Source organism: Haliotis asinina, chromosome 5 (assembly GCF_037392515.1).
Source record: "Haliotis asinina isolate JCU_RB_2024 chromosome 5, JCU_Hal_asi_v2, whole genome shotgun sequence".
Lineage (NCBI taxonomy): Eukaryota > Metazoa > Mollusca > Gastropoda > Lepetellida > Haliotidae > Haliotis > Haliotis asinina.
This window is the reverse complement of record NC_090284.1, coordinates 21,156,770-21,168,937: the sequence shown is the minus strand read 5'-3', so window position 1 is coordinate 21,168,937 and position 12,168 is coordinate 21,156,770. Positions and strand designations below refer to the sequence as shown.

The 12,168-nt window shown below is 37.5% G+C and overlaps 1 protein-coding gene across 7 annotated transcripts in view; it reads left to right on the top strand.

The window, feature by feature from the left end:
• LOC137283455 (calcium-activated potassium channel slowpoke-like) overlaps positions 1-12,168 on the top strand; it is a 139,685-nt gene that overhangs the window by 42,437 nt on the left and 85,080 nt on the right. For all 7 annotated transcript variants that reach the window (XM_067814960.1, XM_067814959.1, XM_067814956.1 and 4 more), the window contains exon 3: positions 8,399-8,457. In XM_067814960.1, the coding sequence (XP_067671061.1) occupies positions 8,399-8,457 (59 nt within the window). The remainder of the gene's footprint in view (positions 1-8,398; positions 8,458-12,168) is intronic.

Genomic DNA, 12,168 nt, shown 5'->3' with positions numbered 1-12,168 from the left:
GGTCGGGGTTCAATTCCTGGCATGTGTATGATGTGTGATGCCCATCTCAGACATCCACAGCTGTGTTATTGCAGGAATAGTTCCAAAAATGGTTTAAAACCGAACCCACTCAGTCACTCAGGAATAGCTATGTTTATTATCTGCTTGTCTAGTTTACTTATGTTAATCTACATTGATCAAACGCAGGATTGTGTATACAGACAAGCAATTATTTTTTACATTATAGAAAACATCAGTCAGCATTATCACTAATACTGCTACTACTTTTACTGTTGGTAGTACTACTGTTGATGGGGCAGTGGGATAGCTGAGGCAGTTTTCCCTCACAACAGAGGCTCAGGTTTGATTCCCAACCTCAGTCACCTAATGATGGTGTCCATTCACATTGGATGACTACCACAAGTATGTATTCAGTGAAGCCCATTTCTGGTGTCCCCACCATGATATTGCAGGAATAATGTAAAACTAACTCATCAACCAACCAACCAACCAACCGTCCATCCAATCATCACCCTTGTACTCACTCACTCACTCACTCACTCACTCACTCACTCACTCACTCACTCACTCACAGGGTACCATCCAATGACATGTCTAAAGTTGTGACCGTCAGGGATCAGGAAATCCATGAAGTCAAGTACAGGATGTATACAAACAAAAGATGCCTGCATAATACAGGAGGTTTTTCTTCAAGAACTCCCTAGTCACAGTGGCTGTTTGCTTAGATGTCCACCATGTGAGTTTCTTGTGAATTGATTGCAGTCACTTAGTTCGTAGCCATAGTGACAACATCAAACATTTACTGTCTGGGCACCTTTATTCATGTGTACCTACATCCATCACCAGTTTAGGACATAACAAAACGTCGTTTAAAGAGTCCTTTAAGCAAGTTCATGCAACATGCATGTATTGAGTACACCCATGGTCGTTTATGAAATGGCTATCTAGACAGTGATATTATGTATTTCTCCACCTCATCACATATACTGGTAAATATTTCCTGAATCAAATTATTGACATATTCCAATTATTAATTTTATTAACAAACTGTCTGCGTGGGATCTCCTAGAAACAGGGGAATAAACTTTATGGGTATTAGAACAAAAAATAAAACAAAACTCCCCAATGAGGCCCATGTTGCATATCATGTCAACCTGACATTAATCAAGCCTTGACAAGATAAGATAGTGGCTGAACACATCGGAATAATGATGGTAACCAATGCTTACATCAACGCCCATGATGACACAAACTCCACCATCTCATGCCACAGTCATCCATGAAGTAATATTAGCATGACAACTGTCATCAAACAATCATCTCATGTTCCACTGGGACTTGACTTACTATTGATTGTATATTTGAGTGTCTGAGTGAGTGAGGTTAGTTTCAAGCCACTTTTAGCAATATTCTAGCATTATTACAACGGGGTGATGTCAGAAATGGGCTTCACACATCATACCCCTGCGGGGAGTCGACCCAATGTCTTTACCCTTGAGGGGTGGTGGGCTCTTAGTTAGGTTCGATTCCCTGTATGGATACAATGTATGAAGCCAGTATATATATGAAGTACTGGTGTCAACTGTCTAAATATTACTAGAATATTGCTAAAGGCAATCACAATCCCACAACCATAATCACTATCCCACAACCATAATCACTATCCCACAACCATACTCACTATCTCTATTGATAAGTGGTGGTTGGTTAGCCTTGTGGTTGAAGCGTTGGTTTGTCACACCAAGGACGGGTTCGATTCCCCACATGGGCACAATGTGTGGAACCCATGTCTGGTGTCTCCTGCTGTGATATTGCTGGAATTTTGCTAAAAGTAGCATAAAAGCATACTCACTTTAAATAACAACCACCCTTTCTGTGTTTGTGGTTGTGGCAGGAAATAATTGATAAGCTTTAGGAATTTGAAGATTTGCAATTTTTCTGGACAGCAGCTTCTTTAAGGATAATTGTTGTCCATCATATGTAGCTTGACTTGAACAGACTGTGTTATATGCAGATTTCTGTTTGTGGAGAGATCTGTGTCAGTGACCTGAATATTTTGAAAGCCCCTCCGATCCCTAAATAGTAGCTGTTGTCTGATTGGTTACATCAGTTTAACCATCTCGTGTTTGATTGGACGGTCACTGGTCGCTCGAAGGTTACCTGACGCGACCCTCTACTAGATTTTGTTAGACTCAGTGTTGAAGTGTAATGAAATACACTGAGACTAAGTTTACTTAGACTGGAAATTAAATAAATCTGAAACTGTGGAATTCTAGACTTGCAACACTTTCTAGACTTGCATGGGCTTTCTTAGATATATTTCTTTCAGTGTCTGTATGACAGACTACTTTGACCCCAGAATTCTCAGTAATGTTAATAGGGAGAACAAGGTTCCAGTTATTTTAATCTATGGCTTGAAAATTTTCAGGATGATTTGGCTTTGGTTAGTCAAAATAGAAATAAAGATATATTTGAGAATCTGAGTCTTTAAACGTTTTGGGATGAAAAAAGTTGCCATGTCCAGGAACTACATGCAGGTGGTGCACACTCTTAAGAAAGAGTTAGCGCACACTTTTTTCACCTTTTTTTCATTGGCCATTTAATAAACTTTCAGGACAAAATGGTGGGGAGAGTGCGCACCCTTGCACCCCCTCTTTGGGTTCGCCTGTGGGTACCAAGAATAAAGGCAAATTCATTCATTCATTCATTCATTCATTCATTCATTCATTCATTCATTCATTCATTTATTCTTTCTATATTTATATAGAGAAAAAAGAGAATCAATAACACCCCACTTAGAAATATGAGCTAAATATGTTAATCACAAAATGTTTGTCCGCATTTCCAGATTCAGGTTTCTTGCTCTTGTTAATTGTTCTCCCTGTCGAACATGATCCCGACGTGGTGGACAATTGGCGTTGTTTGTCCATGTTGTCTAGCATGCAGCTGATTTGTTATGTAACAACACACTCTGCACTTATTGATTTCTGATTCAGTGCTAATCAGGACCTAGATGAAGTACTTCTCACAATATGGGCATTCAAATTGATATTTATACAGGCTTGTCTCATCAAAGTGTGTGTGACTGTATGTGTAGCAGAAGGCGTCATTGTGATCAAATGTTGAAGCAGGTGCTCTGTTTGCATTCCAGTACAAGCCCAGTTTCACTGCATTCGTGTACCTGCTTTTCCTTAGTGGTGAAAGACAAGTCTTTGATTTTGACAAATATACAGACTCTCAAAGATGTTGGGTGTGAATAACTTGCCTCTTGAGGTGTGTTTAGCAATATTCAAGCAACAGCAAGAGACACAAGAAATGGTCTCTGTGCACTGTACCCATGTGGGAATTGAACCCAGTCTATTGTAGTGATAAGAAAACACTTTAACCTCTAGGCTTCTCAACCTCTCTTTTGAAGATAGATAGGGCTGTGGGGTAACCTTGTTTGTTCATTTATGACGTCAAAGGCTTTGCTTCAGATCCCCAAATGGGTATTCAGAAGTCCATATCTGGTGCCTCCTATCATGATATTGCTAGAATATTGCTAAAAGCAACTTAAAACCTTACTCACTCACTCTGTGGATAAATGAAACCTGATTGCATGAAAGACACAAAACATGCTTATTTCAAGTTATAGGTGTTTCAGAATATACTTCATGGTGACCACATCTCTGAACTCAAAATTTCTTAAATGTTGAACAAAGTATATATAGTATGAGTGTTTATTGAAATGTATTTGCCTTTTACAAATTGGTTAGCAACTTCCTGTGATATTGGCTGAAAATGAAGAGATTTTTATTTCAATTAATTTCACCCAAACTGTCAGTCTTATCGAACCTTATGTTACAAGTATAGTTTTATTTCCACCACATGCATTTTTTAGGATGAATATGGAAAGCCTTTAATTAAAATAAGATTATTGTTATGGATTTTAAAGGTAGAGATTTTATGACATTGTGTTGTAACATTTCAACATAGAGCTGAGCTCAGTGTTAACCATGTCTTTTAAATCAAGTCAGTTGGATTAAATTGATTCATTTATGACCCTGGCATAGTTCTGCCTTGAATTAATTTTGAAATCAAGTATGATGTAAGGCTGTCTATATGTGTTTTATGTGATCTTTACGATCCGTGAGTTGACAGATCCGTGTTTCGGACAGGCAATTAAATGTTTCACAATTCTTTCTCATTTCCATGAAAATACAATGTAATTTAAAGTGATTGAGCAATGTACAAACTGTACAAGCACTGTTCAAACAGGAATGGAATGTATGTAGTACATACTGGGTTCAGATGTAGTACATGCATGGTTCATCCATGGTGTGTGTGGATACATGGTACATATACTATTTTCCTAACTAGTGGCATTTGGAAATACAGGCAGTGTCTGCAATTTTCAATTATTCAAATTTATTATCAAATCTTCCTGAAATAACTGTTATATATTTGTTAATGTAGATTTAAAACACACACAATAAATACGTCAGTGTTACATGTGTCAATAGCAACCCTTGTTTTTTAAATATTTTTTTCCATACATGAAATTAGTTTACCAGGAATGCATACCCATGAGATTGTACAATCAATCTTGGTTAACTTTAAGTTGGTGTATTCCTGACAGTGATTACGACAGTGATTGGTTCATCAAATATGTCTATACTAAGTAGAGTTGCTGCAGTGAAAGATTAAAAAAATATGAATAATAATGTTCATTGTTTTGCTCACTGATGACATATATTTATGTATGATTGATTGTGTTGCCATTGTTTGCAGCACATAATTAGCTCAGCTTGAAGATGTTAATTTGGCGTTAACCTTTTGCACTGTTCATTTGGCCAGGCAATCAATGTCAGCAGCAAAATCTATTTTACTCCAAATTCTTGATATAGACAAACAGGATTTCCAAAAAATTAACTATTTCCTTGTTTTGTGGGTTTTTTTAATGGTCCTCACACTTTTCAAACAACACGTTATTCTGTTCGGATGGAAAAGCAGCTTAAGTTGATCATCATAATGATTTTGATTATTTATCTATTTAATATAGTTTTTTAATCAGTGTTAATTAAATTGGTAAAAAGTCAATAAAACAAACAGAATATATTTGTCAGCCCTGATTTGGCCAAAAGTAATATACCCATATGTGAGAGTATTGGACAGACTATGACTGCAAAACATTTTCACCGCTAATCTTATTTGACAACTATTCATCTCCACTTTCATCTTGCCTTTAAAAATAATCACCACATTCAATTAATGAGTGAATGAGTTAGGCTTTATGCCACTTTTAAAAAAAAAATTTTTTAAATCCTAGTCAAAGATCTCAGAAATGGGCTTCAGGCATTTGGGAATCAAACCCATCCCCTAGGTGATGAGGAAACACCTTAATTACTAGGCTACCCCACCTCCCTTACCAACAGATGAACCAAATGTCCACATCCTGCATCTGAAAGAGAATATTGCCTTCCTAATGTTTTCTTAATTGTCTTTGGTAGTTTGTGTCTTATCCAAAATGATAGCACTGGATATAATATGTATAGTTGTGATGACTGCACAATCCCTAATGACAGTCTTTTACCTGCCACTTTCTCCTCAAACCGATGTATATTTGTGTAAAACATGCAAGCCTACGAGGAAAGTCTGTTTATGGCCCCAGTGATGGTGTGAAAATACATAATCTGTCTCATAGTCCCAGTAAGCTTCATTATATTTGCTTCTCCCTAGCTGTCCCTGCAATGCCATTGCATGTCTGTATTTTGCGGGTTCTAAATATTTCATCACACTGGGCTGCTTTTTGATTTAAAAGGAATTGTTTGTTTCTATCAATTTTTTTTCTATTCAGACACTTTAGCATAAGTCTAGGATCTACATTTTAACAAGGATATTTACCTGACTTAATCACAGCCTTGCTTTTCTACTTCTCAACCATCTAGTGGGAGTGGCCATCACCAGGCAATGTCGGAATGGAAATAATATTTTAATAGGATATTCTTGATATCTAGGAGGAAGCTAATTCTTTGCATTATTGTTGGAACATTTTATACTGCAAACCCTTCATCAAGCACTTGAAACATGCTTTAGCTTAATTTTGATTGAATAAATAGTAAAACTCTGTAATTAAATCTTCATTTGAAATGAAACATTAGAAATGTTGTCACACAAGTAGTTTTGGGTGTTGCCTGGTGGATCCTTGTTAATTCAGCTTCATTTGAATGGAATGAAACATATGAGATGTTTTCACACAAATAGCATTACATACTACCATGAATCTGACTCCTTTTCAGCTTTATTTCAATTAATGAAACATATGTTCCCAATTCAGCAAGGTCTGATCCCAAGTTTTGTAACAGAATGAAGTTCATGTTTATCAATAACCCTTTCTAACTCTGACTAGCTGCATACAGAGTCACATAACGTCCTTTCTTCAGACAGACTATAGTTCTTGGAAAGTTCTCTGAGAAATTCAGCATGAATTACTGAAATGTCTTTTTCAGTCTGATAGCACTCATTGAATGGTTAAAAAAGATTTAATTGAAAGAATTGTTCAGATTTTCCCTCTGAGAATGTCATAATGTCCATGAACATGTAAGTAACAATCTTTATTATTTTGAAATGTCAAGTGCATATATTTTCCTTACAACAAAGAATTTTTATTTGTTTGTGAACATTGATTTTCATCTTTCTATGTATTTGTGGATTGTAAATATTTGATGAATATGTAATTGGTATGTTCTGATGAGAATGCTCTTTATCATGTTTACAGTCAACTATTGCACATGTGTGGTTTAGATAGTTAATGAGTCTTTTCCCGAATTTATTGTATAATTGTGCATGTCTTGAACTGTTCATCATACTTACAGCCAAGTGCAGAGAGATAGATCAGTACTGAGAGATTACATTAAGAAGTTATCATGCTATTTTGTTATGAGGTTTATTACTGTTATTGAGCTTTAACTGGTTTGAGAGAATCATAATTGGAAATCAAATTTATTGAAGGCCAACAATAATGTTATCATTTGTGATAGTGATGGAGTGCAGATTTACATTGGAAAACTGTTTAACACCATACTCAGAAATATTCCAGCTTTATGGTCGAAATAAAGTCTGGCCTCACAAACCAGGGATTGATACCATGTGCAAGGATCCATGTTGATTGGTTTTATTTGATCAAATTTCTGATACAACCTGATTAAGAATGGAAATTAAATATAAGTGAATTATCCCATTTAAATTATCTCCATGTGTCATGAACACGAGAGAATTACCTCTCCAAGTTGATTATCTCAATGAATGATCATGAGAGAATTGCCTCTAAGAGTGGATTATTACAATGACTGATCATTATACACTTGCCCCCTTCAGTACATCATCTTAACGAATGATCTTGAGAGAATTTTCTCTTTGAGTGGATTATTTCAATGATCAGTAGAGAATAACCTCTTTGACTGGATTATCTCAATGAATGGACATGAGAGAATAACCTCTTTGGGTGGATTATCTCAATGAGAGAATTACCCCCCTGAGTTGATTATCTCAATGATTTATCTCAATGAATGATTTTGAGAGAATTATCTCTCTGAGTAGATTATCTCAATGGTTTATCTCAATGAATGATCTTGAGAGAATTATCTCTTTAAGTGGATTATGTCAGTGGTTTATCTCAATGAATGATCTTGAGAGAATTATCTCTTTAAGTGGATTATCTCAGTGGTTTATCTCAATGAATGATCTTGAGAGAATTATCTCTTTAAGTGGATTATCTCAGTGGTTTATCTCAATGAATGATCTTGAGAGAATTATCTCTTTAAGTGGATTATCTCAGTGGTTTATCTCAATGAATGATCTTGAGAGAATTATCTCTTTAAGTGGATTATCTCAATGATTTATCTCAATGAATGATCTTGAGAGAATTATCTCTCCAAGTGGATTATCTTAATGGTTTATCTCAATAAAATACATCAGTCAATTTCTGATCAAGTGAATTATCTTAGTCGCTAAATAATTCATATCTTTTTCATAACTAATTGAATTCCCTGATTAAATGAATCACATGAATAAGGATAATATGTATGCATGGAATATGAATCCCCAGTTTATCACATCATGCATTTGGTCCGGTCAGATACATACATGCATGCAAACTGCTGCGTTAGCATTATGATCCCCTATGAGACATTCATTTCACCAAATGTCTAAACGTCTAACAGGAAACAGTAACTTTAGAAATATAACATTTTGATTTTTGCCTTTACAGAAGGGGCCCCAGTAGACATGAACTTGACCATTTTCAGAGAACAAAAGGGTATTTATTTTAGCTGAAAATAATGCTTACCTTGCCACATGATATGTGCCTTAAAAATGAACAGTTCTTGATGATCCTGTAAACTGTGCTTCATGTTTTCAGGTCGGACTTGTGTTCCTGCTGAGCATAGCATCTCTCATCATATACTTCATCGATGCTTCGTAAGTAACAACCTCCATTATCCACTTCCTGGATTATCCAGAATCTCTGTTTTGTTGTTGGGTTGTGGGTTGTCCTACTCTCACATATGAGTACGTGACTGTTGGTCAATGAAGTGGGGTAGCTTGGTGGTTAAAGTGTTTGTTCATTATGCCAAAGACCAGGTTCGATTCCCCACATGGGTGGAATATGTGGAGCCATTTCTAGTGTCCCCCTAACTTTGAAAATGTAGATTATTGCTTAAAGTGTCATATAACAATATTCACTCACTCATTACTCTGTTGTGGTTTATACTGTCATGTTTACCGTGCATGAAGTGTCAGACGGAAATAAGCCATGTTGTCAAGAATACTTGACCCTCCATGTTGTATGCTTACTCATACACCACAGGGAGCATCTTATTGCATGAGGAATTCCCTTGCTGTTGGATTATTTATTTTCAGTGCTGAACCGAATTACAATTTTCTCAGGATGCACTCACGAGGATGTGGTTTTGAATTTAGACCTCTGCCAGTCAGAAAATTTATTTTGATTGTTGGTGTGTTCAAGCTAATGATAGAGAGAATCTGTGAGGTTAATGAAAGAAACATGAAGTTTGGGTTTTTGCTTTTAAAATTATTTGGTGGTATGAAGTAGCCTTGTGGTTACGGTGTTTACTTGTCACACCAGAGACCAGAGTTTGAATCCCATGTGGGTACAATGTGTGAAGCCTATTTCTGGATTTAACTGTTGCAGTGAATTTTGCTCGAAAATTGCAGTGTAAAACCATACTCACTCGCTCGCTCACTCACTCACTCACTCACTCTTTAGTAAGTATCACCACAGAGATATACCTATTCAAGAAAAGTACGGGATATTGGATTTACAAGATTGATAAAATGCACATGATGAAGCCAAGGAGGAGAGAAATTAAGGAAAAACATAACAGTGTTGTAAACTCCCAAAAAATTTCTGACAGAATGGAGTATCCCCTACTTTTTGTAATGATATATATAGTACACATTCTAATGGGATATATCCAGTCACCCAGTGACTATTGTACAGGTTTCATGTGTTGTGACACAAATAAACCCATGTGTAGTTAAGTAAAGTAAAAGTCACCACATCTACTGCAAAATACTGGACAGTTCCACAGCATTGATAGGCACGTCATTGGACATGACCTCACATGGAGATTGTCGTGTGTACTTGATCCACTTGGGTATTGAACCCTGACACATTTCCCACTCAGTAATCTGTCTCTTAATTACTTTTTGTGTTTTTTATTCCAAGTAATATGTGCTGATGTTCCAGCATCTGCAGTGGACTATGACTGTAAACTGACTGTTACCAGATGGCACCAGCGTACGTAATCTGATTTTTCAGGGTGATGTACTGAAACGTTGTGAGCCTGATCTGTTAACTGTTGAGACTCCCTTTTCACTTCAAAATCGAGGGTTTTGCATGAGATGGCGTCAAAACTACAACTGTTAACTTGGTTCAGGTCAAGGGGAGTGGCCAAGTTGTGAATGACTTCTGTGGAGGTCCATATCTTCCTTGTACAAGCTGCACAAACCAAGGTGTTGACTCTTTCTTAGTCTTGAATTGGACCACATGCTCACCCCCTGGAACCAGCAGAGCAACGTTGTCAACTTGGTTCATGGGACAAGGGGAGTGTCCTAGTTCTGGGAGGACTAACAAAGATGTTGGCCCTTTGTCATTAAACTAGGGTCAGTAAATTTAAGTCAGGCATCAATATAATATAAGTCTGACTATAGCAGACAGACAATTTTGCTCTAGTGAGTGAGTGAGTGAGTGAATAGATGACTGAATGGGTGAGTGAGTGAGTGAGCGAGTGAATGGGTGAGTGAATTAGTGAGTGAGTGAATGGGTGAGTGAGTGAGTTAGTGATTGGGTGAGAGAGTGAAGGGGTGAGTGAATGGGTGAGTGAATTAGTGAGTGAGTGAGTGAATGGGCGAGTAAGTGAATGAGTGAGTGAGTGAATGGTGAGAGAGTGAAGGGGTGAGTGAATGGGTGAGTGAGTGAGTGAATGGGTGAGTGAGTGAGTAAGTGAATGGATGAGTTTGGTATTATGCTGCTTTTAGCAATATTCCAGCAATATCACAGTCGGGACACCAGAAATTGGCTTCACACATTGTACCTTTGTGGGAAATCAAACCCAGGGATTGAGCTTGACAAGCAAAGGCTTTTACCACAAGGCTACCCCTCCACTCCTTATACTTTTATAAAACACGTTTTTCAGTATGTCCTGCTTATCAAGAAAAATAAGTTCACTTTTTGTACCAAATCTACCAGTTTCTATTGGCCAGCCCGAGTACCATGTCACTGATGTCATCAACACGAACGTGTAGTATTCTAGTGTTCATGGTCATTTACATGACAGAGTGACGAAGAATTGAATTACAAAGAGAGTCTGCATCAGCTGGTGTTTTAATGAAGTGACTGCTTATAGGGAACACACTGCACTATATTACATGGTGTGAATGTAGATGGCAGCACCTGTTGTCTCACACCAAGTGGCGCCACCTGTCTGTGCTCGTATTTCTATATTCCACATACTTCTCCCTGATCTTATCATCCATATAGTGCAGCCATGCTGTTTTCATCAGTATACTATATATGTCAAATATACCATGGGTCTCATAAATTGAAAATTAAAACTATAGTTGTTTTTAATTTGAATGAGTTTTTGAAATAATCAATTTGAATAATCTTAATTTTTTACTCATTTATTTATCAAATCTTCTGATGTTCTCATTGAAACCAAATTGACATCACAGATTTTACTATTGGACTAAATATAGGACACAACAGTATGTTACTGTATATCTTACAGCTATATATGCAGTTTCATTATCAAGGACTAGGTTAAGCTAAGTGGGACAGTTTCCACATCAGGTTGTTTTTGTGCTAGTCACTAGTAGCGGTTGGGTGGTCGTTAGTGCAAATGACGTCATACATTGTGTAACGATGCCAGTGCATTCCTGTGTGAGAGGTAAAAGCTCTGTGATATGTGATCGACAACATGTGTAACCAATCACCAGAGTTACTAACATTATGCAAGGGTTTTTCCCAGTATGTGGCAAAACCTGTTACATCCCAGTAATGCTACATAAACCTGTCTGGATCAGGCAAGCCTGTGGTCAACAGCATGAGCATCAGACCTTTAGACCATGATGACTTATTGTTATCCAGATCGAAAAATTCTACCAACTTTTTCTATATTAGAAGGCTCTTACAAATATCAGAAGTTTGTGTGTCCTTCTAAACCACATTTTAGGCAAGCATGACCTAGGTTGGCCAGTCTTGTGATTACCTCACGGGCCTAAGTGCCAAAGTCTTTTAATTATCTATGGGGCTCAGGTACCTAAGTTTTGTGAATACCTCATGGGCACAGGTGCCTCAGTCTTGCGGTTACCCAGGGGGCTCAGGTGCCCAAGTTTTGTAAATACTTCATGGGCACAGGTGCCTCAGTCTTGCGGTTACCCAGGGGGCTCAGGTGCCCAAGTTTTGTAAATACTTCATGGGCACAGGTGCCTCAGTCTTGCGGTTACCCAGGGGGCTCAGTTGCCCAAGTTTTGTAAATACTTCATGGGCACAGGTGCCTCAGTCTTGCGGTTACCCAGGGGGCTCAGGTGCCCAAGTTTTGTAAATACTTCATGGGCACAGGTGCCTCAGTCTTGCGGTTACCCAGGGGGCTCAGGTGCCCAAGT